Source organism: Mus musculus, chromosome 8 (genome assembly GCF_000001635.26).
Source record: "Mus musculus strain C57BL/6J chromosome 8, GRCm38.p6 C57BL/6J".
In the NCBI taxonomy this organism is placed as follows: domain Eukaryota; kingdom Metazoa; phylum Chordata; class Mammalia; order Rodentia; family Muridae; genus Mus; species Mus musculus.
In genome coordinates, this window is record NC_000074.6 from 27082008 (window position 1) to 27108869 (window position 26862).

The window sequence follows — 26862 nt, forward strand, 5'->3', positions numbered from 1 at the left end:
AAACAAGCACTCAAGATATGGAGACCGGAAGATTTTGAGGTTCAAGGCCAGCCTCGGCTACAGAAGAGTATGAGTCTAGCTGAGGCCACAGATCAGGAACCTATCATAAAGGAAGAGGAGGAAGAAGAAAGAAAGGGAAGTAAACTAGTGTATGACGTGAACTCTCAAACATTTATGGACTTTGATTTACTAGAAGCAGGTGGGTTAACATCTCTGCTCTTAGTCGGCCACTCTACTCCATTATCTGTACATAATCCTAACTTTTGCTGAAAGGTCTATTAAGTATAGTTAGGGAGAATGGTATAACACAGCGGTAGAGCTTTGTAGAATGTATAGGGCCCTGGGTTCAACCCGTGTGTGTGTGTGTGTGTGTGTGTGTGTGTGTGTGTGTGTGAGAGAGAGAGAGAGAGAGAGAGAGAGAGAGAGAGATGCAGACAAAGTCTGTGGACAAAGTCTCTTGTCTCACAAACCATCTAAGCCTAAGTTGAACACAAATGACATTGGCATGATGCTGAGAAGAGAAGTACCACACGCATGCGTGCACACACACATATATTACATACAATTGAATGCATACACAGGCACACACACATATATATTACATACATTGAGTGCATATACAAGCATACACACATATTACATACATTGAATGCATACACACATATACAATGTTTATTTACATTTCTTGAGCTAGAAATTCAGATATCCTAGGCCAGTCAAGGCCAACTCGGGATTCCCCTGCCAATAACATATATGTACTTGGTCAGGCTCCTTAACTAGGTTGCCTGAGAATAGGAATGAAGTGTGAGTTGCCCTTCTATCTCAAAAAAGAAGCCTGGGGTGTGGCGGTCAAGGGGTAGAACGGAGTTGTGACTCAGTAGGTGCTTGCTTTCCTCACAAACATGAATCCTTGGGTACCATCTCTCACCAGCACTGCATAACTGGGCAAGGAAGCATACTCCTGTAGTCCTAGCACCTGGGAGGTATGGGTGGGAAGGCCAGGAGTTCAAAATCATCCTTAGCTATATACAGTGAGTTCCAGGATAGTCTGCCTGGCTTTGTGTGTCAACTTGGCACAAGTCAGAGTCATCAGAGACGTGGGAGCCTCGGTTGAGAGGATGCCTCCACGAGATCCAGCTGTAAGACATTTTCTCAATGAGTGATCAGCGAGGGAGGGCTCAGCCCATGGTGTGTGGGTGGTGCCATCCCTGGCCTGGTGGTCCTGGGTTCAGTAAGGCAGGCTGAGGAAGTCACGGGAAGCAAACCAGCAAGCAACAGCCCTCTGTGACCTCTGCATCAGCTCCTGCCTCCAGGTTCCAGCCCCGCTTGAGTTCCTGTGCTGACTTCCTCCAGTGATGGACAATGAACTGGAAGTGCAAGCCAAATAAACCCTTTGCTTCCCTTCTTGCATTTGGGTTATGGTGTTTCCTTGAAGTAACAGAAACCCTGACTAAGGCACAGGCCAACCTGGGTACCTGAGACCATGGTTGTGTTAAAAGACACAGTCACAGTAAGTCCTCCAAGTATCGGGAAATGTAAGTGAGTACCAGGTTGCAGCCTTTTAACACACAAAAACTGTACTCCCACACAAGTATAGGCAGGAGAATATGACTTTGGGGAAACGTGTTAAGCAGCTCTGTGGGGCACTTAGAAAGGATTTCAAAGGAAAATGACTGTCCCTGCACTTCAAAATTCAAGTTTCTTCCTCCCTAGATACAAAATGGAGGTGAACCCCACATTCTGGCCGATGCGCAGAAGTCAAAATGATGCCCATCCGAACAGGAGTGCTGTGTAAATGTCCCCATCAGGAAACTCAAGCCCACTACAGTGTACCTCCCCGCAACAGCCTGGCAATGTCATCTGTAACTTGTGAGCCTCAGAGGGTGCATGGGACAAGAGACTTTCTCCTGAGCCTTTTGTCTTTTAGCAAAAGGAAATCACAGGGAAGCTGTGACTCAGTCAGAGGCCCCTCAGCTCTTCCCGCTCTCTGGCCCTGGCAGTGCTCTGGTCTGTGCCTGGTCTCTCTGCCCATCACCGGCCCCTTTCCTGAGGAATGCAGCCTCCACCAGGCCTGCCTAAGGCTCCTGCTGGGAGTGTCCATTCCATTTCTCAGTTCCTCCATTTGCAACCACTATTTATTTATCTTTGGAAGCTCAAGGAAACAGAACCTGCAACAGGGACTGACCAGGGACTCTAATGAGGGAAGAAAGCTAAGAAGCTGGCGGCTGGGGCCATCAGGCCTGAGAGAGGCTACTTCCCTGGAAAGGAGATGGGAGATCTGGCTCACAGGCCACAGTGGCAGAAAAGGCACTGAGCACCTCAGTAGGACCAAGGTGGGGTTACTCTGTTGGCACAGGAGGGTCATGAGCAGGAGGGGTTCTGCCCCAATCCTGAAGTTCTCCCGCTACATAGCAATAAAGGTTCTACTGAGTGATTTAAAAAAAAAAAAAGTGATGGTTTCTGGGGAAACTGGGAGGCAGCATCCTGGGTCCTCTAACCCCAACCTTCTTTTCAGTTGGCACTGCAGCACCTCTAACACCCACAGGCATTAGCTGTTGGTCATTGTTACTGTTGCTTTTTTGAGGTCATGTCCATAGGCACTTTGACTCCCCAGTGGTCAAAAGCCAGATCCTACCTAGGACTGGCCCTTCTTCCTCCTTCTCTGGCCACGGTTTACAAGCAAGGCTCAATAGACTACACACCCCTAGGTGTTACATGCTGTGTCAAGTCAAACAGCTAATAAAAGACATGGAGGGGGGCTGAAACCTATACTGCGATACCCTGGCTGGTGGTAGAGTCTGCCCACACCCTAATATAGATCCCTGGGCCTTCTCTTATTTTCCCCTTACTCATTTACTGCCCTGCCCCAACACACACACACACACACACACACACACACACACACACACAGTGTTAACAGGAGGATAGCTTTGGCAGTGTCTGCCTTAACCTTTGACCTCTCCTTGGCCTAATGACATGCACCTCCCGCTGGGCAAGGTCAATGCTCACAGGGTAAGATCTATGGCCTCCTTGTCTCAGTCTTGTGCCCTCCTGCTGTGGCTTCAATCCAAGTCTGAGGGGTGGGAACAGGACTGTGAGAGTCAACTTATAGATCGGCTCATCGCGACAGGGGCCAAAGAGAAACCTTAGATCCTGAGCTAAGTTCAACCCCTTAACCCGGAGCACCAGACTTCCCAGGCCAAACCAGAACTTCAACGAAAGTCCTAGAAAGAGGGGTGTAGGCTGGATGAGAGAGCGTTTTTTTTTTGTGGAAAGTGATGGTTGCCTTACAAGTCTGAGCTGGGCGGTAGAGAGAGAAAGTCCTGGCTAGTAGAAAGAGTCGTGACAGGACAACAGTCTTGGTTCAGGGTAGGTGATGGGGTATAGGAGTGGGTGTCTGCTCAAGCTGTCTTCTAGGCTTGCACTTGAAGGAGGGCAGCCGCCTGGCAGGGTATCAGGCGGCGCTAGGGCCTCGCAGAGTGACGAGGCGGTGATGGAGGCGGGCGGGGGCTGGCGGCGGGAGCTGAGCGGCGCCTAGCTGCCCCCATCCATGGCACGGAGCTGCGGCAGCGGCGGCGGCAGCAACAGGAGCCCGGCACGATCCGCTAGGTCTCAGCCGCGCGCAGGGCGAGCCGGCCACGCGCAGGGACCAAGCTTCCGTCGGCTCGGAGCGCTGCGCTGAGACTCCGGCCGCGCCGCCGGGGGCCACCCGCGCTGCGCTGTCAGCGGCGCCCGCGTCCCTCCCGGCCCGGGTGCTCGCAAGCCATGCCCCCGGAGCGCAGCAGCGGGGACCCCGAGGCTTGCCTCCGCCCATGGCCCCCCGCCCCGCCCTCGGGCGCCCGGGACTCCCGCTGAGCACTCCTCCCGCACGCCCGGGTCCCTCCGGCCGGCGAGCCGTCCGGCCCCTGCGCTGTAGGTCCCCGCGGGGCGATGGGTTGATGGGCGCGGGGGGACGCAGGATGCCGGTGCCTCCCGCGCGTTTGCTGCTGCTGCCGCTGCTGCCTTGTCTTCTGCTCCTGGCTCCTGGAACTCGGGGTGCGCCTGGCTGCCCGGTCCCTATCCGCGGTTGCAAGTGCTCTGGGGAGCGGCCCAAGGGACTAAGTGGCGGCGCCCACAACCCGGCTCGAAGGAGGGTGGTGTGCGGCGGTGGGGATCTCCCCGAACCTCCAGATCCCGGCCTTCTGCCAAACGGCACCATCACCTTGTGAGTACCTTAGTTTGTGCCGGGTATGGTCAATTAGTGGGACTTAAGTGGGGGGGGGGGGGGGGGCGACGATCTTGCCACTTGAGAGCCTGGGGAAAGTCTGAGTCCAGGCGACAACCGGGAAACTCGAAGTTCTAGGATCAGAGAAACCCCGGTATGGCCCCAGAGCGAGAGGCATCGCGGAAGCCTGCTCACCTGCACAGGTGAAGTGCGTGTGGACGGTGGAGGGACCACTCCGTGTCCCTTGTCCCAGATTGGCTAGTGTTGCAGCCTTACGAGGCCCTGAGCTGGGTGAGAGTGGGATCGGTGTCAGGGACCCATTAGGTGGCTGTGGTCCTCACCACCTTTGAGGCTTCGGAGCCCGCATGACAGGGAGCCTGCTGGTTTCAGCTAGCTAGCCTGGTTCCTCTAACTGGGATAACCCAGTCTGCGGTGCCCCGCCCCGGGCCTGCTGAGCTCTGCTCCCAGCCCGGCTTCTTGGGCAGGGGAGCCTGAGACCGCTAAGCCTGTCCTTGGAATGCAGGCGCTTCTGATCTGACCCCGTGCCCCATCTCCTCTTGGGCTCTCTCCCATTGCGCATATAGTTTGGCTGTTTATCGATTAACTTAATTACTCAACGATTTGGTAGGAAAACCTGACTGAAGGGAGGCACGTGCCTCCCGGCCTCCTTCCATAGTTCTCCCTTCAAATCGGGGCCTGATTAAACCCTTGCTTTCCTGGCCCGCGAGCACCTATGCTCTTTAACCCGAGTCTTAAGTCCCGGCAACCGCACTCGGAGAGCTTCCCGCACCCCAGCGGTTTCCTGAGCTGACCATATGCTCCAAGTTCCACGCGACGTGGTTTAAGGGTCGTGCCCCGGCGGCGGCTCCTTGCTTTCCTGTTCAGGATCTAGCCTAAAAGCCGCTTCCCCTTCCCTGTCATCCTGACCCTGGAGAGAACCTTTTCTCCAAACCACCCCTCGCCCAGGGCTGGGGCTGGTTTCATGATTGTACCCAGAACAATACAGTAAGTCCTGTGGCGGGTTCAGAGGCAGCTGGCTTCCTGACAGGACACAACTGGTCAGCTTGTGATGTTGGCCGGCTGGCTTGCATTTTCTCCATCCAGCTGGGCTGTGTGCCTCGCAGTGGAGACTGGATCTCTTCTCTCTCCCACCTCGATGCAAGCTCTGGCTTGCAGCCCTAGTGGCTGCTAAGGCGGTTCACAGTAGGTCTGAGTGTCATGATGTTTAAGGGTGCTGAAAAACTTGGGCATTCCCCAGCTTACTTAGTTCTGGAGGAGGGAGGAAAAAAAAAAAGTGCTTTGCTGTGAGAAATAGCTGGCCAGCGTTTGTGACACACAGCTGCACCGTGATAGCTCGCTCGCTCGGCTGGGGGTGGAGGTGATTTGTGTATGGGCACATGTTCCAGAGGCTCAGCGAACTCACATGTGTGGGAGCTGTCTCTTGTGTGTCTGTTGGTGGGGATTAGGGAATCCTAACATGGTCAAGGCAGAAGGGAAGGGAGGGGGAAAAAATAGAAAAGTGGTTTTGCAGGACATCTTAGACTGATTTGGCCACTAATGCTTTCCAGCCACGGCTAATTCCCATCTACGCCACTCAGAGGAGCGGGACCAGTTCTTGGTGAGAACATATCGTGGCAAAGTAGCAGCAGACTTGGCTTAAGCCCTTCCTGCTCCAGCCTTAAGCCCTTCCCTAAGGAAGGGCTCCTCTCTCCTCTGGGCCATTCACCTAGCTGGCTTACAGTACCTTCCAAAGAGACTGGTCCCCAGCCTGGCAGGACCCTGGAAAGGACAAGGGAGCCCAGTCACCCACCAGTCTGGAGTGTAATGGAATCTGAATCTCCCTCCAGATGTTTTTCTCAATTTTCCACATTTATGATCCTGATGGGTCGCCACCCAGCAGTCTCTGAAGTTAAAAAAAAAAAAATCAAACTAGGATCTCAGTGGAAGGTAGGAAGGGGACTCAGTCCAAGCACACTGTCATAGCTCATCTTGAAATGAGACAGGAAGGCTGGAAAGGGGCTGCTGCTTCCAAGGAAGAGCATGGAACCCCCTTACTTTTTAAAAATCATATTTATTGATATTTTATATGTTTGGGTGGTGTTGCCTGCATGTATGTCTGTGTGAGGGTGGCCGGTCTTGGCGCTATAGACAGTTGTTAGCGGCCGTGTGGTTGCTCAAGTCCTCTGGAAGAGCAGTCAGTGCTCTTAACCCACAGAGCCATCTCTCCAGGACTGGGAGCCCCCTTATAAGTGGGGAGTTTTGCTAGGTGTGGGGTTGGTGCTTGTAATCCTGGGGGAGGACATTGAGTTCCAAGCCATTCTGGGCTACACAGGGAGATCCTGTCTCAAACAAAACAAGACATTAGTCTTTTTCCCACACAGATTCCCCCTCTCCCCCCCCCTTTTTTTTTTTTGCTTGTCATCAGGTAGAGCATCAGGACTTGAGCCAGCTGTTTGTGCCTTGTGGCTGTGTCCTCCCTCTTAGACATTTGCTACAGTCCCCTTCCAGAATGGGTCCCCAGCTTCCAGCCACAGGAACCCTCAAGATAGAGGCCAGGCAGACACTTAGGGCTAGGACTCAAAGTGCCAGATAAGGTCCCTGTCTGCTAGGGGGCCCTCCCTGGAGCAGTCCTGTTTACCTCATTGAAAAATCCTTCCTCCTGCTCCAGCTCCCGTTATCTCGAGCCTGCCTTCTGTTTTTGTACACCACAGGTCCCCCTCTCCCTCACCCTTTGCTTTGTTTCCCCCATGGTGGACTTTCGTTTGCAGTTTTCCAGGAAAGCAGAGCTCTTGGCTTCCTTCCTGATCCATTTCTCACCCCACCCCCAGCCTCACCAGCCCAGTCTGCAGGGCAGCTGTGGGTACAGATGCCCAGAGCGAGAGCCCTTATGAGCCCTCTCTCTGAGCGCAATGGTCCTAGGGTAGGTGGCTTATGCTGGGGAGGATTTTGTTCTGAATGGGAACCTCCCCAAACTGAGCAGTGGCTAAAGGCCTGCTTTCTGGTCCTGAGCTCTGAGAGTTAAGAGGGGGGAGGAGGCCTGAGAAGAAGGGATTCCAGGAAGGGCTGATAACAGATAAAGTACAGAAGGAAATCTCACCAGAAGGACCCCAGAGGACACCAGCCAGGGCCATAAATTCCTACTTCATCCGCACTGAAAAGGGTCTCAGAGATCAACAAGCCCAGGCCCACAATTTAAGGCTTTGTAGCCGAGGAAGGAGAAGTTAGAGGGATTGCTAGGTGGGATCAGCGTGGAATTAGCTCATAGGATCTCAATGTTTCTACCAGATGAGGATCCTGCTATTCAGGATCCAGTGGATACAAATGCTGCTTTAAAAATCCATTTCTCTCCCCCACCCCCACTCTCTGGCAGGACCAACGTCCTTTTGACCTGGGAACATTTCAGGCTGAGTGAGGAAGTGCAGACATGGGGTAAATCATTGTTCATCCCTTCAACCTGCTTGGCCTAAACAGATGTTCCTGTCCAGGGCAGAAGGGGCTGTCTGCACAGATGTGCCCACTACTGGGTACTCATGTTTGAGAGTTTGATGGTCATGGATAGGGAGAGATAGGGTTCTTATTGGACCCTGTGCCATGCTCCTGCCTCGGGGCAGGGGTGGGGGATGGCTCATGTGCAAAGATCTCCCTTGGGACTCTCAACTCTGGCCTGGGATTCGATGCAAACCACCAGGATTGAGTTAGGAGAGTGTGGGGCAAAATGTGCCAACCACCAAGCACACAGCCTTAGGGCAGTGGAAAGATGCTGGGTATAGGGGCGGGCCCAGCCTGCTTCCCCACCCCCTTCTCTTCTACCCTCTTTCCCCCATATGGTTCTCATAAGGTCTGGGCTCCGAGACAGCGGCCAGAGGAAGTGGCTGTGTACAGAGAGCTTTTGTGAGCAGGGGAGGGGGAGGGGGAGAGTAGACAGAAAGAAGGAAAGAAAGGAGGGAAGAGGCCAGAGATGAGGGAGGGCTGAGGCTCTTAACACACTCCCAAGCACTTTAGGCTGAAGGTCTCACCTTGTGAACTCCTGGACCCTTTGCCTATCTCAAGTGAAGGCTCAGGAGAATCCCAGGGCCTCCTGACTCCGCCAACACATCTTCTTGAGGGGCTGTAGGTGGTGAGCCCCTGACTGTCCATGCTTGGTAGTCTTGCGAACCCCTATCCTCCATTCTCCTGGTGCAATGCATGGTCCTGGTTTCGGAGAGCCCTGTGAGAAGAGTGGAACCACCAGGGATTGGATCGCTAGACCATTATTTTCTGCATTGAAGACACTGGGACCCATTAGACTGGGTTCCAAAGACATACATATACTTCAGCCCCAAATGGTACTAGGACCTGGCTCTGGATATCACTAGGATGGGGTCATTTCTCTAGATTAAGCAAGATATGTGAATGGACACTCAGACCCCTAAGGCCCTTTCTGCAGGCTCCTGTGGAATTGGTGTAGGGCCTGAGAACTCTCCCCATTGTGCAGACAAACCAGTATAATACGAATGTAATGTAGGTTGACTCTTAACATTTTGGGGTTATATTTATATATAAACTGAGAGATTATTTCTATGTGTATCCCACACGTGGGTCATAAGGACAAGACCCTCTTCTGCTTCTAAGTTGATCCACGTCTTTCCACTCCTTTTATAGCCTCTGTCTGCTTCTTCACGGAAGCCCAGAGAGGGTAAGAGAACTCCCCATTGTCAAACAGCCTTCCCAGAAGCAGCAACTCTCCCATCACCCCTAAGGGAGAGGCTGTACAGAGAGGAGAGGGGAGAAAAGTGAAGGGAACTTGCCCTGGGCCGAGGAACCAGAAGGAAAATCCGGTGACCATCAGGAAGGGCCGCTGAGAGGGGCTGTTTATTTTCTTTCCCCCAGCCTGGCTGCTGTGTTCTATTTAGAGCTCAGACACTGACAGGGCTGAGTTGCCTCCTCCCCTTCCTCCCTCCTCTGAGGGGCCCCCATCCTTCCCAAACTCCAGAACATTCCTTTGCTTTCAGGATCGGACCACAGAGAGGGAGGGCAAATGGGGTTAGGGGGAAGAGCAGAGAAACTGGAGGGAGCCCACTGAGGCCCCATTCCCCCACCCTCGTCTTCCCTCAGGGAAGACACGATAGGGGCACCACGGGGTATGCAAGATGGATGGGGCCAGGTGAGGGCAGGCTATGGGTGACCTGAGGAAGGGAGTTGTAGCCTGAGCAGGGGAGCCGGACATCTCCCAGCTGGATAGGAAAGGAGAGGGATGGGCGCCCCTCTCACCCCAGCCTCCACCACTCCCAGGGCTGGTGTCTTGCCGGTATTGGGTGGAGAGATCCAAACCTGTGCTTTAGGCTGGAGGAGGCATTAGCCCCAGAGTGGGAAAGCCTGATAAAGCCTAAGGTCTCCTGAGCAGAGCTCCGCCCCTTCCTCTATCAAATTAGTGCTTCTGACTCCCAGTCACCTCTGCAGGTGACTTCAGAAGCACAGAGCAGAGTGCTACAGCTTAAATAAATAAAGGGGGCCCAAAAATTAGCTCTCCCTTTCTGTGCTTGAGTCAGGTCTCGGAGACAGAAGGAGTTAGTGGACAGAAGGGAACTTAAAAAAGATGTTTTGGGTTTGCTTTGTTTTGTTTTTAAGACAAGATCTCACTACGTAGCATTGGCTGGTGTTATAGCTCTGGCTGGCCTAAACTGGCTGTGTAGACCAGGCTGGCCCTGACTTGGCACAGCTGGCTCTGCATTGAGCTCCATGCCCAATGAGTATCCCCGTCCTGGGAGCTCTGCTTATCCCGTTTGCTCAGCCTGTGTCTGCTCATTTAACCCCCTGAAGCAGGTGAGAGATGAGGTCCTTGTCCCAAGAACCTTACAGCCTTGGAGACTAAGAGCATTGAGCTGTACAATGATGGGTGGTTCCAAATTAACACTAGGGAGGGAAGATGAAGGGACTAACTTCCATATAAGTGTGACGACGGATGGATCAGCCAGTGCGGGTTTTGCTCCTCTGAGACAGGAAGATCAAGAACAGCCTGGAATGCACATGAGGCCCTGTCTCAGAAACCATGAAAAGGGAATAGCAAATTAATCCTTTGGGATTTATTTATTTACTTATTTATATATTTACTTACTTACTCACTTATTGGGTATCAAACCTAAGACCTTTTACACCCCAGCTCCGTTCACATTTTGAAGAAGTACTTTCCTTCCTCTATGAGCTTGGATCCCCACTGATAGGATTTTATCTCATAGCAGTAGTCAGTAGTCCTCTCTCTTCCACTCCCACCCCCTAAAATGTATCTCCCTCTACCGTGTGTCTTTAAGAGCTTAGTGTTTGATAGGTTTAGGGAATGAATGGATGGATCTGCCTATAGATTCAGTCCTAAAACTCAAAATCACTCCTTACTCAGATAAACCCAAATACCTTGGTCTTGCCCACTCCTTACCAAGTCGGGTGCCCTTGTAGAGATAGTTAGAGGAAGGAAAGTTTAGTTAGAGGTAAGCAGAAAAGCAGGAGTCAGGATATAAGACAGCTTCTCCTTTGGTTTTGGTCTTGACTCATGGCTCTTTGACTTGCTCTGTGTCCAGGTTGAGGTTATGGGTAGTGTCCAGACAGGGCTCTCTAGTACTGGAGAAAGGAGAGGTCCACCCTGCTCTTCTATTGCCTGATGTCCTCCGGGACTGCCTGGGCAGGCTTCCAGCCAAGCAAAGCAGTGCTAAAGATGATCAGGAGTGGTCAGGACACCTTGCGTGTCCTAGACACCAAGGGCAAACGCAAAGAGAAAGAAAGCCATGGAGGGGCAGCCATTAGCCTGTGTCCTTAACTAAACATCATTGGTATTGCTCATTGATCAAGTAGGGCATTTGGTCATGCAAATTAAGCATTGGTCAATGCTTCCAGTTTGTCGCATATGTTTAATTATGCTGGGGAACCAGACACGGGCTTCACACATATCAGGCAAGAGCTTTATCAAGTTATAAACCCTGCGATGTCATTTTGTCCTAGAGGTGATGATTTTATTTTAGGTTTCAGGCCCTGGAAATACTCAGAGGCCCCAAGCTCTATACTACAGAACAATCTGGAAGCTCAGGTTTCCCCTGGATGGTTCAGCATAGCTTATCAGGAAACAGACAATATCCCTCCCCCTCATTACTCAGCCCCCTAGTGCCACACACCAGCAGCGGGCATTGGTGCCAGGGCCTTCCCAGATTGTACAAAGCTGGTGAAGGTCTAAACCCCTGGCGCTCTGGGCCCTAGAGAGTGTCGATCCTGTGTCTGCTGAATCAGAGGAGGGAGACTCACACACACATTGACTTTCCTGGGCACGTGAGAACCTTTAGGTGCCGGCACATGTTGGTTCTGTGCCCCATAGAGCAGGGCCCACACGAGTCCTATGGGGTCGCTTTTGATGTGGGAGTGGTATCTGGTGAGTTCCTGTGGCTACCCAGAGGCCACAAGGGCTCTCGGAGACGCCAACCGCTTGCTCCACTGGTGGTTACTCTCTTCACTCGCTTCCCTAAAATAGGGCCCCAACCCTGAGAGGATTCTGGAATGGCTTTGGTGTACCCAGTATTTGGCCTGATTTCAAACTCGAGAATAGAGAAAAGGGGACCCCAGGGACTAGCCCTCCTTCTCATAGAAAGTTTGAGCTGAGGGCAAGAGGGTGGGTGGGAGCAGAAGCTAAAGATGCCTGCCTTTCCAGGCTCTGTGGGGCCTTGTAGGGTTAGTGCGGTTGGAAGGGACTGCCAGGCTGGTTCCCTGTGAGGCAATATTGTGTGAGAGAAGTATAGCCCGAGGATGGATCTGACTGGGGAGTTTAAAGAAAACCCTAGCTGGTACTGTATATGAAATAGCTGGATGGAGCTGTGGCGGGACATAGTTCTCTCTCCCCTACCCAGACTGCTGCCCAAGCTTTTCTGAGACAGTCAACACTGGTAGGAATGTTTTTCTTTCCATTGGATAGAGCTGTGTGTACGTGAGGACCTGTGTTCATTCCCCCCACTATCAGATCTGCAACTTCCTTTTTATTTGCCTACCTGTAACACCTCCAGACATACAAGACCCTGGTCTTCCTCCCCTGTATCAGTAAAAACAAGTTCCTAGGTCCCCACACTTGAAAATAAAATAAAATAAAATAAAATAAAATAAAATAAAATAAACAGCAACCCACAAACGCTCTCTGGATGCTGCAGGTTTAAAGTACAAATTCCTTGGCTCTCTTGGGGAAATTAGGGGATTGAGGGAATCAGGCCGTATAGCCAGCCATCTGCTGGGGTCTGTCAAAAGTGGCACTTCTGCCTGGAGGGGTGGAGCCCATTGGAAAAGGATTAAGAGTTGTTTGCCTCATGGCTGCCTGCGTGTGTGTGTGTGTGTGTGTGTGTGTGTGTGTGTGTGTGTGTGTAGATCAGAATCATGGCCTCTGCAAATATATGAGCTTTGAGGCTTTAGGGGCTGGCACTTGTGCTGGTCAAGCGGGAATCATGGGTTGCAGCTGTCCTCTACCTGCAGCCTTGCCTTTCCCCAGTACAGAGGCATGTAGAGGAGCCCAGTTATATACAGGAGGTGTGCGCAGAATAGGGTGGGATGTGGTCTGGAGCTGGCCAGGCCAAGAGATGTATTATTTTGGTCCTGAGTTTTCTCCTGGACTGCCTCACGGGCTGTTCCCTGTCTTCTGTGATGCTCCTGAACCCTACAATGTCAGGTGTGCACACTTAGAATGTAGCTGGTCTGAACCAGGATGTGCTGGTAGGAGTGCAGGACACTCCAGATTCCAAAGATTTGTTACACACAGAGAAATAAAACATCTAATTAATAATGTTGCAAATAGATTACGAGTTGAAATGAAAAGACGTTGGGCCGGGCATGGTGGCGTATGCCTTTAATCCCAGCACTCAGGAGGCAGAGGCAGGCAGATTTCTGAGTTTGAGGCCAGCCTGATCTACAAAGTGAGTTCCAGGACAGTCAGGACTACACAGAGAAACCCTGTCTTGGAAAAAAAGAAAAAAAGAAAAAAAAAAAGAAGAAGAAGAAAAGAAAAGACGTTGGGTATGTTGGGTTTAATCAGATTTTATTAAAATTAATTTTAAGCTTTAGCAAGCTTTTTTAAAAAAGAGACTGATAGAAAATTTAAAGTTACACATTGTGGTTGACGTTCTATTTCCATGAGCCAGCTCTAAGTTAAAGGTTTGGGATATATGAAAGAGGTTAGGGAATGTAGGGCCTCCATCACCACTTATGAGCCCATCTGAACAGAGGTCTCACAGTGACCTGTTACTCCAGCTCCTCTGGCCTGCACAGGTACATGCACACCCATGCACACCCATGCACATGTCCACACAGCAGATGCTCATACTCATCATTTAAAAATAATAACATTTTTAAAAGAGAAGGAAAGCAGGGCTGGCAAGATGGCCCAAAGGACAAGGGCACTTACCACTACCCCTGAAACCCGAATTCTTGTCTCAGAGACAGCATGGTAGAAGGGACAAACCTGCTTCTTCAGGTTGACCTCTGAAACGAATACTTTGATATGTTTCTTGCACGCATTCATGAATGTACGCATGCACGTGCACACACACACACACACACACACACATACACACTACATGTATATGTGATGCTCTCAAACCCTACAATTATATGTGTGTGTATGTATATATATGTGTGTGTGTATATATATATATATATATATATATATATATATATATATATATATGAAAGCAAGAATAGGAGGGAAGAAAAAGGAGAGAGGAAAAAGGAGGGAAAACAGGAAAAGAGGGAATACATTTTTGTGGGTATGGGCATGCATGTGGAAGTCAGAGGACAATGTGCAAGAGTCACCTTCTTCTTCCACTATGTTTATCCTGAGAGTCTCAGGATAAACATAGTGGACCTGAGTCCACTCAGGTCACCGGGTTTGGCAGCAAGTGCCTCTATCCGCTGAGCTGTCTCGCTGGCCCCTGGTGTAAGATGAAGGAAAAGATGGTTTTTAAAGATTGATTTCTGTCCTTACTTAGTAATTATGAGATAGTCTTACTAGGTAGCTCTGGATGGCTTGGAACTCATAGAGATTCACCTGCCTCTGTCTCCCGAGTGCTGGGATTAATGTTGGACACCACTACACCTGGCCCAAAGATTTACCTTTTAAAAAGATTGTGCCATTTTTTTCCTAAAGATTAAAAAAAATATGTTTTATGGGTGTGTGTTTATGTACATGTGTGTATATATGTACTGTGTGCATGCCTGCTGCCCACAGAGGCCAGAAGAAGGCATTGGATCGCCTTGGAACTGGAATTTATCTTGAGAGAGTGCCATACTATGTATACCCTCAATGGTCTGAACTCACTATATAGACTGGTGTGACCTCTAACTCAGAGAGTTCTGCCCCTGCCTCTCTCTCTGCCTCTCTGCCTCTCTGCCTCTCTGCCTCTCTGCCTCTCTGCCTCTCTGCCTCTCTGCCTCTCTGCCTCTCTGCCTCTCTGCCTCTCTGCCTCTGCCTCGTGTTCTGCAATTACAGGCAGGCATTCACCACTACCCTGGTTAGTGTAGGATTTTTAATGTCAGGGGTTTTCTAACTGGAGTCCTCAATCCTGAGACATTCCTTAGAACTTAGACCAGTTTCCCACTCCAAGATAACATCCATCTTCCAATCTTGAGCGCTCAAGTTCTCCGGGGCTTCTCTGTTTGTGAATCAGAGCTCTGTCCTGGCATCCATACCCATAAAACAAGAAAAGGGGAGTTTCTTTGAAAAGCTCTTACTTTTTCCTATGTCTGAGCTATCTTTTGACTTTCATTTTGTTTTTGCTGTGTGTGTTGGGCCTGCACATATTAGCTATATGCTCTATATTCTTACTCTGAGCTGTAGCTCAGTTCTGATGTGACGTGCTTCCCCTCCCCCCATGGTTTCCTTTGTAGTGGAGGCTGTCCCTCAGTTCTTGATTCCTTCTTCCTCCTGTCTTAGCTCCCTGCATGCTAGTTACAAGTATGTGGCATACAGCCGGCATCTTTAATGTGCTCTTTGAAATATCGTGATGGAGTGTGTGTGCACGCACATGAATGTGTGTGTCCAGAGCATTTTGGAAACCTAGTAATTTCCCCTAAGTCATCCTTCTGCTGGGAAACATTACCGTGCCACCCTTGGAAGGACTATTAGACTATTGGACCATACTGGGAGTTGGAAATGATCTACCTGGAGGGAAGAGATGAGGTATCTACCTCTTTCCATTGATCCAGCGACACCTCGTTCTCTTGCCTCCATCCTAGCCATTGTGGGGCCTGGGATATGGTCCAGTGGTGTAACACTTACTTAGCATTCCAAAGGTCACGAACACTTGGAGGCCGGGGGTCCTTCTCTGCTTTGTTGAGCTATTCGTACCTATGAGGCTTGAGGTCAGATCTCTTTGACAGTTCCTCGACATTTGCTCCTTAGCCCCGTTTCTCTGTATACCACAGAGCACAGAGGCCATCTACTCCAGAGCTGTCTTAAAGTTTGTACTTTGGTCCTCCAGCAAGTTTTCCACTAATAAGAACAATGCAAAGAAGGGGAAAACCTTTGCTTCAGCCCAGGGCTGCCAGGAGTTTAGGATGAGAGATCTCATTAAAGCTTTTCTAATAAGCAATTAACTGGAGGGTTGAGCCCTCTGGCTGGTCTGGAACTCCCTCCTCCTAACAAGAAGTCTGGGAGAGAGGCTGAGTGGGTGGGCCAAGATGAGGCTGGGGGCCTCTTTTTCCCTAGAATATAAACAATAAATAAACAAAGGTTGGAACAGCGATTGCAAAGGGTTGGGGGGGGGAGGTCTGGTTTTTCTATCAGATCCAGTGCTTCATCAGTCTTCCTACAGGTTGGGAAGACAAGGAGACAGTAACAGGGCAGCCCCTCTGAACTGGAGACCTTGATGTCCCAGAGTGGGCACCTTCCAGTAGAGTCCCTAAGTCCAAGGAAAGAATTGGAAAGCTCGCTTCTACGGGGTTTCCTCTTCCAACCCCTTTCTCCTCGTCTTGTTTTGCTTTGTTTTGCTTGTTTGGTTTTTGTCTTGTGAGACTGGATCCCAGGTAGCCCAGGCTGGCCTCGAACTTATGGAATTGAGGATGACCTTAAGCTCCCACTCTCTTGCCTCTACCTCCCACACATTGGAACTGAAGGAGTGTGCATCCATGCAGGGCTTTAGGGTTCCTTTTCCATCCCTGACCCAGATGAGGCCAGTCTCCCCATCACTATGCTCTAGATTTTGGATCGAGGGAGGGCTTCTGCAAGATCAGAGCTGGGGGGGGGGCACTGGCAGGGGCTCCGTGGGGTTGACAATGAGGCTCGAAATTGTAAACAAGCCATCACAACATCTACTCAGCCCTATCTCAAATTAGGTCCACTCTACAGACCCGTTACTGCTTCCTTGGAAGAAATGTATGGCTTGAGGCTCTCACTATGGCTAGACTGTTGCATCAGCTGCAAAACCTCCTAGAGTAGCAGGTAGGGTCCCTGCTTCATAACTCTAGGTGGCAACATTTACACAGTGCCGCACGGCCATCTTGGGAACCTGGGTCCCCGCTCTGCCTACACTTGGCACTGCCTAGCTTCTAATAGCACGTATCTATGTTCCTTCTGTCCCTTCAGGCTCTTGAGCAACAACAAGATTACTGGGCTCCGCAATGGATCCTTCTTGGGACTGTCCCTGTTGGAGAAGTTGTAAGTGCTGGAAGTATTGGGGCAAGGTGGGGTGGGGGTGGGGTGGGGGTGGCATGATAACAAAGGGTAGGATGGTCACTCTGGGGAGGAAGAGGTAGAGAGGGACTGGGACCTGCAGAGCCAGAGCTAGTTTAGAGGACAGAGCTGCTGGTCTGGGAGAGGGAGAAACGGGCTCTTCAGTACGGACTGCCTGGGGATCTAAGGCAAAGTAAGGTCTCTTCCCTGATCTAGGCAGAGGTGGGGCAAAGGGAAGCTCATTAATACTGTTTAATGAGCAATTAGCTAAGAGGGCAGAGTGAGCCCTCTAGCCAATCTCCCAGTTTCCCCCAGCTGGCAGCCCAGCATGAAATGGCTGAGGGAGACTTAATGTGACTGAGCGCCCTTTCCTCCATCCAGAAAAACAAACCAACAACCAGGGCCTGGACTGAGGGTGGGGGACTCGCACATCCCCTCCCCCACCGATTTCACGGTGCACTTGGAGAGAAGTGTCCTTACTCCCTCCTTGAGACCCTCAGCCCATACTGATGACCCCTGGGGCTGGTTAGGGACCTTTGGGGGGAGAGTTACTGAGCAGGAGCCAGGGGGCCACAGGAATTAGAGATGTGAGACCGTAAAAGGCTGAGGGCTCTGCTGTGCCCGAGGACTGGACTAAGTCACTTAACCTGCCAAGTGAGAGTTTGCCTCAACCAACGGCCATACTTCCAGAACCCAGCCTGTGCCATCACTTTGGGTTCTTGTCCCCCTCTACCCATGTTCCCAGCCTTCCTAATGCTGCAACCCTTCAAACAGGGCCTTATGTTGTGATGACCCCCATGGAATTATTTTCATTGCCTCTGCATACCTGTAGTTTTGCTACTGTTGTGAATCATAATGTAAATATGATTTCCGACAGTCTTAGGTGATCTGTGAGGAAGGGTCATTTGATCCACGGGTCAAGAATCACTGCCTTATATGAAAGAATCCTGGGCTCTTTTTCTCTTCCGGGGACTGATTCTTGTTTTCTTTTCCACCCATATCCTCCTGGCGTCCTTCTCCAAGGCATTCCTAATTCATGCATTATGGCCCTTGACTCCCTCTTGTACCATTTGGTTCCAAAGCCTTGGGTCAGTGTGATGTAAAATACAAACAGAGAAGGGTGCCGCTGGTGTGCTGGAGATCATGCGCAATCTGTGCATGTGACCCCAGAGGAGTCTGAGAGCCTCTTTCAGACAACTTCAAAGGAAGTGTCAGCCGAGCAGTGGTGGCACACACCTTTAATCCCAGTACTTGGGAGGCAGAGGCAGTGGATTTCTGAGTTCAAGGCCAGCCTGGTCTACAGAGTGATTTCCCAGACAGCCAGGGCTATACAGAGAAACCCTGTCTCAACAACAACAACACAAACAAACAAAGGAGGTGTCATCAAGACTAGAGAGTTCAAGGGCAACAGACAGGTAGAGTTCGCTTAACCGTGTTCTGCTTTCTTATAAAAGCCCCTTCCCTCCCACCCACTTCACAGGGGAAGTGAAAAGTTTGCTAAATCCACCAAGGTGTTCTTGGTGGGAGACAAGAGTGGTCAAGTCCACATGGGTTCCTAAAACTCTAATCTGGGGCAGGCCAGGAATAGAAGGCCCTGGGAGGGAGACGAGGGTGGTGTGGGGTGGTGTAGGGCTGTATGTCTGTGTTCAGGGTCCTCTGACTCTGCAGCTCCTATCTGTGATAATGACAGAAGGCTAGCTTCTAGCTCAGGTCTGAGGCTCAAAGAAATCCTCCCCCCAACCCCAGATGGTGCCATTGACATAGAATGTTGCACAGCACGGTTCTAGAGGGAGCCTGGGTCCCCACTCCATCCACAGTCTGCACCATCTAGCTTTTAATAGCATATTCTGTTTGGATCTTTTTTTTTTTGAGATAGCCTTGTTATTGTAGCCCAGGCTAGCCCTGGGCTCTGAAGCCTCCTGCTTCAGCCCACTAAATGCTAGGATTACAAGTGAGGAAAGAAGTTCTTTCTTCCATATGTGATTGAGCATTTGGGAACAGATCTGTCTTGATTTTTTTTTCCCAAGACAGGATTTCTCTGTGCAGCGCTGGCTGTCCTGAACTCATACTGTAGACCAGGCTGGCCTCAAGCTTAGAGATCCACCTGCCTCTGCCTCTCGGGTGCTGAGATTCAAAGTGTGTGTACCACCACCACCACCAGGTTTTTTTATGTCTTGATTTAAAGAGGGCAGGAAACCAAGCATCTCTTCAGGGGTCTTTTGGGAGAAAGGCAAGCCTATATGTTTTCCTTCCTAGCACCCATAGTTGAGCACATCTGTGAATCTCAAGCGGCCCTTCGACATCTCCCATCTGTCTTCTTGTTTCCTATGTCTTCTTTTCCTTCAGAGACACCATGGCTACCTATTCTCCTTTCTACCTGTACAAAGTACCAAATTAGGCTCTTCTTCCCAGCACCACGGACAGGGAGCCTGCAGCCAGGGTCCTTCAGAGGAAGTACCTGAAAAGAGATCTTGATTGCCAAGTTGTTGAATACCCAGCTATGCCATGAGAAAAGATACGGCGAGAATTCCCAACTCTGAGGCCTCAGACCTTAGGTTCAGTTCCCAGTGTTATGATTCATAAAAAGATAAGGTGAGAAGGAATATGTGTGGTGGAGGTGTAGTTAGGTGTGGGGGAAGGGGGTGCCTCTGAGGGCCCAGCCACACCATGGCATAGTACAAAATAGAGTTTATCCAGGGCATTGGGATGGGGAGGAGTTGAGAGGATGGTAGAGACAGAGAAAGGCAGAGAGAGGGAGTCAGGGAGTAGAGAAGTAGAGGAGGAGAGGCCAGCCATGAGCTCCTGAAAAGAGAGGGGGAGGGGGTGAGGGAGGAGGGGTGAGAGGACAGAGCAAGAGCAAAAGAGAGAGGAGGGGCAAGCAGCCCCTTTTATAGTGAGTCAGGCACACCTGGCTGTTGCCAGGTTACTGTGGGGCAGAGCTTAGACAAAATGCTACCACCCAGCACCTGTAAACTAGATGTGGTAGCAAATGCCTATAACCCCTGAACTCCTGAGGACCAGGAGTTTAGGGTTAGCCTCTGGTACAGTAAGTATGAATCCAACCGGAATTATATGCGAATATAATTATAAATTGTTTGTAGAGACGAAATGGGCTCTCAGCTCTTTGGGGATGCAGACTGAGTTCAAGGCCAGTGTAAGATATAGTCAACTCCGTCTCAAAAAAGGAAAATGAAGAAGAAAGGAAAAAAAAAAATGCCTAGAGCAGTGGTTCTCAACCTGTGGGTCTCGACAGAGAAAGATGCTACCGTCTTGGGCTAGAATTTCTTCTTAATAAAGATATTTTTCTCCTGAGCCTTCAGCTGATTACAGGATATCCAACTGCAATGTTGAAGTGGTCTCGTTAAGGCCAGCTGACTGTACATCTGCAGAACACCTCCATGGGGCACTCATGTTAGCAGGATCTAACGTTAGTAGTTTGCATGTTGTTTTGATATGGGAGTCTCACGGAGTGGCTCAGGATGGCCTTGAAATGCTGTATTCAAATGACTCTCCCCACAAGGAGCCATTTCTGTAAGTGCGCACCACGACACACAGCCAGATGGGTGTATGACCCACCACTGTGCTAAGGTAGGGAGAAGGCCCGTAAGGAATGCAAGCCTTGGGTCCCATTCCTGGACTTGGTAAATCACTGGATGAGATGGGGCCTGGGAGTTTTGCCCAGCAGGAAAGGAATTCTCATGCTCATCTGAGCTTGGGAGCCAACGCACCAGATGACCCCCAGACTGTGGGCCTATTCATCACAACTGTGACATCGTATCCTGGTGTGTAGTTGGTGTCCAGGAAACACTGATCCCTCTGTCCAGTGGGAGGACTCGGATGTCTAGGCATGGGCAGCGGAGACCATGTCCATTCCACATCCCACGATCTGCAGGCATCCTGTCCTATGGGAGGTTTGGGATCTGGTCTAGTCACTGCAGTGGTAAGCTGTAGCTGAGAGCCCATCAGGTCTTTGCAAATGGATGAAAGGGTGTGTGTGTGTGTGTGTGTGTGTGTGTGTGTGTGTCGGTGACAGAGACATCAGCGTGAATGTGAGATTGGAGGACAGAAGAAGAGAAGCAGATTGCATGCAGAAGTGGCTGTGTTTAGGATCTTAGTGGCTCACACCTTTTATCCCAGCACTTGGGAGATAGAGATGGATCTCTAAGTTCGAGGCTAGCCTGATCTATGGGGTGAATTCCTGGACAGCCAAGGCTACACAGAGAAACTCTGTCTTGAAAAACACAAAAAGAAAGGATCTTAGTGGTGGATCTAGGATCCAGGGGGACTCTATCTCTATCAATTGGATATGATGAACCAAAGATCCTGTCTGCCACAGGAAGCTCATGGACAGCCAAGGAACTGTATAGAAGGACCAGACGTGCCTAAAGCACTTTTCCTTATGGCCCCTCAGCCTGACTCAGTCTGTTTGTGACCCAAAGGAAAGACATTTGGGACAGGGGAGAAACTGACATAAGTGTACGCCAGGGCTAACTGTGGTAGCCAGACATCGTAGAACACTTGTAATCCCAGCCCTGGGGAGGGAGGCAGAGGCAGAGATGCTGTTGCAAGTTTGAGGATGGCTTAGAACTCATCATGTGGACCAGGCTAGCCTGGGCTACATAGCTTTACAGAAGACCCTCTAAAAACAAACCAATAAAAGGCTCAGGATCAAATCCTGTTCTTTTCCTTTGTTTTTGAGCACTTCCACAAGCCTTGCCTGACACACTGTGTGGAGAATGGAGCTAGGAATTCTCTGAAAAGTTGCTACAGGGATAAATGAGTTAGTTCATTGATACAGTACTTCTGAGCATAGGCTTTCCCAGTGAAGGCAGTGTTCTTCCTTTGTAAAGACTTCTGTACATGTAAGGTATTTGCTATGTGTAGTTGTCCAGATTTCTCATCATGTGTCTTTCTTTTGTATGTCGAGGGACATATATGAAGACCAGAGGACATTTTACTGGGGTCCACCACATAGGTTTTGAGGCTAAGATGCAAGCTTAGTGGCGAGTACCTTCCCCTGCAGAACCGTTTTGCAGGCCCCAGTTGTTCTGAGACCCTAAAACTCCGTGTCTAGTCCAAGGTCCTCTGGAGTACTGAGACTACAGATGCAATCACCTGTGTGTCAGTCACTAAGCCCAGCTCTCGTCGTTTGTAGTGCTGGTGATGTATTGGTTAGCGCCCCACACACGTTAAACAAGTAGTGTGCCATAGAGCCACCCCCACCCTCTCGTGGAGGGCTCCTTCCTTGTATGTGTCTCCGTCTGGATCCTCCACCAAGCACATATAACGAGGAATGGGTTGGTAGATAAATCTTCAGGGCTCTATGAAGATGCCTCCATGCGGCCACTGGACAGACATGCCCCAGAAGAGGTCAAGGGAGAAAAGAGAGAGAGAGAGAGACTGAGTATGCAGAAGGGTGTGAGACTCCACGTGGATGTGGACCCACGGAGGCTTGTGTGAGGCTGGAGCAGAGGGCCCAAGGAGGGGAGCTCGCTCTGCTCGGTGTGATTTGTCATTGCCTAATGAGATTAATGAGCCCTGAGGGCTGGTATGCAGAGGGTGCCGGGGCACTCATTAGAAGCAGATGCTCATGGGAACGAACAGGGCAACTCTCTAGCCAGGTGGTTTCTATTAATCTGTGGGCGGGGCCAAGGGTGAGGCCTGGGGCTCTGTCTCTCCATTCCGTTCTTGTTCCCACTAACACTGGGGAGGGATGACAAGGAGAAGCTGTCCTGGCCTCCAGTACAGCTGAAGCCCTGGGAGATGGCTAACAAAGTCAGGGACAGCCCCCTCTTGTTTGCCTCTGTCAGCATAAGTGCCGGGCACAGTGTATGTGCTCAATAAATACCTGTAGAAGGTTTCAGGAGCAGAAGCCCTGGAGATGGTGGGAAGGTGAGAGGCTGGGACCATAATGGGTTTCCTTGACCACAAGATTCTTTTTTTTTCTTCCCCGAGCAACCTCTATACCGGCAGGGGTGTCCTGGCCAGTTTTGCAGCCAGCCTGCGCTTTCAAGTTGAACTCTGGAAACCTTGTAGGGCTCAGGGCAAGTTGCTGTGTGGCCAGCAAGCCTATAATTTGGTTTTCAGACCTACAAGCAGGGAGGTCTGTGGGGGCTAAGAGGAGTGAATTCTGTGCAACCCTACTCTGTCTGGATGGCGTGTGAGCGCATACATACATACATAGTCATACACACTTAGTCACACACACATAGTCACACATACATAGTCACACACACATAGCCACGTCAGCTCACACTTTTGACACCTCCAACATGATGTAATTTATATCGCCCATTGAAAGTGCATGATCCAGTGAGCCCTGATATATTTCAGAAAATTGTGTAACCGTCGCTGTCATCTAATTTTAGAACATTTTCATCATCCACAAAAGAAAACTTGAATCATTAACTGTCGGTCTCCGTTCCTCTGCCAGACCTAAGCAACCGCTAATATCCTTCCCATCTTTATGGAGTTGCTTGTTCTGGACATGTATAAATAGACATACAATATGTGATCTTTTATAACTAGATCCTTTCAGCCCATGTTAACATTTTCCAGGTTCATCCTTGCTTTATCAGCACTGGTTTCCCTTTGTGGGCAAATAATAAGTAGCTCACTCACTGAACATAGTGTTCTTTAAATCTTTTACTTATTTATACATTGATGGATACTTGATATTTTTGTCTTTTAGGCTATATGATGGAGTTCTTTCGGGAACTTTTACCTGGTGGGCCTTTTGTTTTGTTTTGCTTTGGCTTCTGCTTGTTTTTGGGTTTTTGGAGACAGGTTCTGGTTAGATAGCGGTGGCCTGGCCTCAAAACTCACAATCCTCCTGCTTCAGTCTCCGAAGTGCCAGGATGGAAGGTTGGAATCACCACCACGGCCAGCTTTGATCTCTCCCTGCTGCGCGCCCACACTCAGGTTGTGGAAAGCTCACAGGGCATGACTGCCCTAGAAGTCTCCATCTACCTTTGCTGTCAGGGGTCCCTCCCTTCATGCTGACACTCATAGTGGGAGAAGGGTGTGCCTGGAGTCAGGGCAGCTAGCATATGATCAAGATTGGACAAAAGGCAATGGGGATAGGGACACTCTGTTGGTGCAGCACCTCTTCCCCAGGTCCAGAGCTCTGAGGAAATAGACGGGGAGTCATGCAATCCATATTCTAGAAACAGCTCTGTGTCCTTCGACTGGTTACTTTGGCTTGTGACCTCAGCTAGTTAATTAATGGGGGATTAGCTTAGATAATCTGGAGCTAGGGTCTCTCTCTCTCTCTCTCTCTCTCTCTCTCTCTTAACCATGGTCTTGCTATGTAGACTAGGCTATCTGAAACTCATAAAGGTCCACTTGTCTGTGCCTCCTGAGTGCTGGGAGAGTGTTTTTCATTGTGGGGTGGAACTCAGGGCTTACACATGAGGTAAGAGCTCTCTCCCACTAAGCCCCAACCTCAGCTCTGTGGAGCAAGGGTTCTTCCACGGCCCTTCAAGACCACGTGCCCAGTGTTAAGTGTAGAACATTCTTCTAGGGTGGGAGTCGAGGCCTTCATCAGCTTTCCCCAACAGTATTAAACAGGAAGGGTTCAGAACAGCCAATTGAAAAGAGCCTTGGATTTCTAAAACATACAGTTCCTGGGGTAGCATTTCCTCCTGTCCCTGGGGAGGTACAGCCCTGAGCCACTTCCCTTATTCGGGGACCAGGAGACTTGGCTTGTCCCTAGGCCCACTGGGCTGTCAGGGTTCAGCCCAAGAAGCAGTCCCCCTGCATTTGCCCCCAAAACCTGGTGTCCCAGGGCTGGCCCACCCCCTAGGGAACTAACTACAAGAGACCATCTTGGTCACCTCTGAGCCCGACTTGAAGAAAGGGGAAGACCCACTGCCTGTCTCCATGGAAGCTGCCCTATAGAGAGGGCCTTGAGTGGCTCAGCTGCAGGAAACAGGGCAGGGAGAGGGGCTGGGGCCCCAGGGCTGCCTTGCTCCCATCTGCAGAGCATCAGTGGGACAGGCGGGTGGGGTTCACGGGGTGGGGTTGGGGGGGGAGGAGGAAATGAGAATAAACACAAGTGAGCAGAGAGGGAAGGGGCGGGGGGCTGCCCCTTTGGCAGCCCATGAAGGGAAGTGACACACAATGAGGAATGTGTTTCCCTCTACCCGCCCCTGCAAGGGGGTGGAGGCAGATCCCTGAGAATGGCCAGACCCCAGCAGAGGCCAGGGGGCACAGGCTGGATCAACAGAAGAGGGTGGAATGGAAGGGTGGAGCCTGACAGTCAAGGGGGGTGCGCGGTGATACACAGGAAGGGCAGTCCTGGGCAGGGGGACTTACTCTGTCCTCTTGACTGGGCATTCAGGCAATCTAGGACCAGGCCAGGGCCTTCCACATTCTCAGCTTATGCCTAGCACCGAGGCACCACCCCACAGCTGGGGCTTTCTCTAGGACGATGAGCCCTGATGTTAGCGTCCCCTTCTTCGTCCCCTTCTTCCTTACCGGAACTCACCTTCATCCGAGTCTTCTGTGTGAGAGGGAGCTGAGGTACAAACAGCCTAAGTAGAACTTCATCTCTGCCTCTTGTCTCTCAGTGTTTCTTTCCCCAACAGGGACTGCACAAACAGGCCTCCTGGTGGGACAGGACAGCCCCTCCCCATCCCCAGACACCCATTTCCTTTTACCCAGCAGGGACATAGCTGAGTTAACTCTCTCCTGTCCATAATTCAGAGCTGTCTCCAAGGCCTTCAGCCTTGGCTGGAATGGCTGAGCTTTGGAAACCACGTTGACCCCAAGTTGACCCCCAGATATCTTTGTCAGATTCTGCCGTCTTCCCCTCCAGGAATGGCTCCTCACCCACTCCCTGCTTCCCGGCTCCCAGGCTCTCTTAAGTAGGAGCAGAAAAGATGAGCCTTACTTAGTGCTATAGGCAGCCTCAGTTTCAGTCTGTGTTAGTTTAGAAAAGATGGGGTGGGGGTGGGGGGTTGGTGGAGCGTTGGGTAGGTGGAGCTTTGGGTAGGTGTGTCATGATCTGTAGCCCTCTGTAGCCATGCACAGCATAGAGGATAATGCAGAAGATGAGTAGACTGGTACCCAGTTTGGCCCTTAGTGTGGAGGCTTGCATGGTAGGTATGGGCTGATGCATTAGATAGGCATGTCCTCCTGGTTGGGGGTGGGGAGGCACTGCAGCAGCTGGGGAGGGGAGGAGAGGGAAGGTCAAGAGTTGAATTCCTGCATCATGTTTGAGCCCCTGAACTGGGAGTCAGAGACTGCTGTGAGACTCATCTGTGGTACGTTTCTTCATATGGAGTGGGGATGACTCTCAGGAGCCATCATCCATCCTGCTGTGACCTGCTCAGCCTGAAGGCAGCTTCCTTGCCACCTCGTGGCATCAGTGGGGGTGTGGGTGTGGGGCACGAGACTGAAGACATTGCATAGGTTTTATGAGCCCTGGGCCTCATCTGGACCCATGATTGGCTTAGCTTGGAGCTGTACAGGGGCACAGTGCATTGCTCACCCATCAGCCTTACTGCCCTTTTCCTCCCAGGCGAGAGAGAAAGGGGAAGTGGGGCAGAACAAACACTGTTGGAATAGAATAACTGGAAAACTTCCTCTGATTGACTTGGTATACCTGTTTCAAAGGCTCCTCAGAGCTGCCCTCTATGATCTCGAGTGGCTCTGTTGAACGACCATGGGAAACCAAGTCTTCTATTTCTTAATGCAAAGCTTTCTCTAACCCACTGTCCCTGTTTCCCCATCCAAAGCCCTTCCTATCCCATCTCTTGCCTCCTGTATCATCTCAGATATGTTGCTATAAAACACAGCTCTTGTCCCAAAGGAGTAAGACGTAGATGGTTCTGAGCCACAGATGGGTGACCATGGCTCAGGGGAATGGATTCCACTTGCCCCAAATGACATGGAAGAGGTGACATAAACTTTATAGTCCCAGAACAAAGAAATCAATAAATCAATGCATTTACCAAATTAGTGAAAACAGGTAGATATTACAGCAGGGTGGAGA

At 50.6% G+C, this 26862-nt stretch overlaps 1 protein-coding gene and 1 long non-coding RNA gene across 9 annotated transcripts in view, besides 1 other annotated feature; one reads left to right on the plus strand and one right to left on the minus strand.

Annotated features, from left to right (window-relative positions):
• The first annotated feature begins 3512 nt into the window (after positions 1–3512).
• Positions 3513–26862, plus strand: part of Adgra2 (adhesion G protein-coupled receptor A2) — a 37917-nt gene continuing 14567 nt past the window's right edge. For 5 of the 6 annotated variants that reach the window (XR_003947355.1, XR_001778488.2, XM_006509223.4 and 2 more), the window contains exons 1-2: positions 3513–4204; positions 16779–16850. Coding sequence is in view for 4 of the 6 variants with exons in the window: in XM_006509223.4 (XP_006509286.3) it covers positions 3813–4204; positions 16779–16850 (464 nt within the window). In the remaining 2 variants the exon portion in view is untranslated. The remainder of the gene's footprint in view (positions 4205–16778; positions 16851–26862) is intronic. The other variant, NM_054044.2, reaches the window with a different exon arrangement.
• On the minus strand, positions 4262–25622 carry Gm39151. Of its 3 annotated transcripts, none has more exons than XR_870285.3 (3): positions 25354–25622; positions 8221–8411; positions 4262–6543 (listed from the first exon to the last, which is right to left on the minus strand). It is a non-coding gene; the product is annotated as a predicted gene, 39151 (long non-coding RNA). The 3 variants fall into 3 exon arrangements; XR_870286.2 differs by lacking the exon at positions 25354–25622 and adding an exon at positions 15474–15763; XR_870287.2 differs by lacking the exon at positions 25354–25622 and adding an exon at positions 9455–9773.
• Positions 24320–26424: an enhancer, noted in NCBI's record as "VISTA enhancer mm136". NCBI's record gives its function as "enhancer in: heart[7/10] | other[6/10] | blood vessels[4/10]" and the evidence as "EXISTENCE:transgenic organism evidence [ECO:0001131][PMID:17130149]".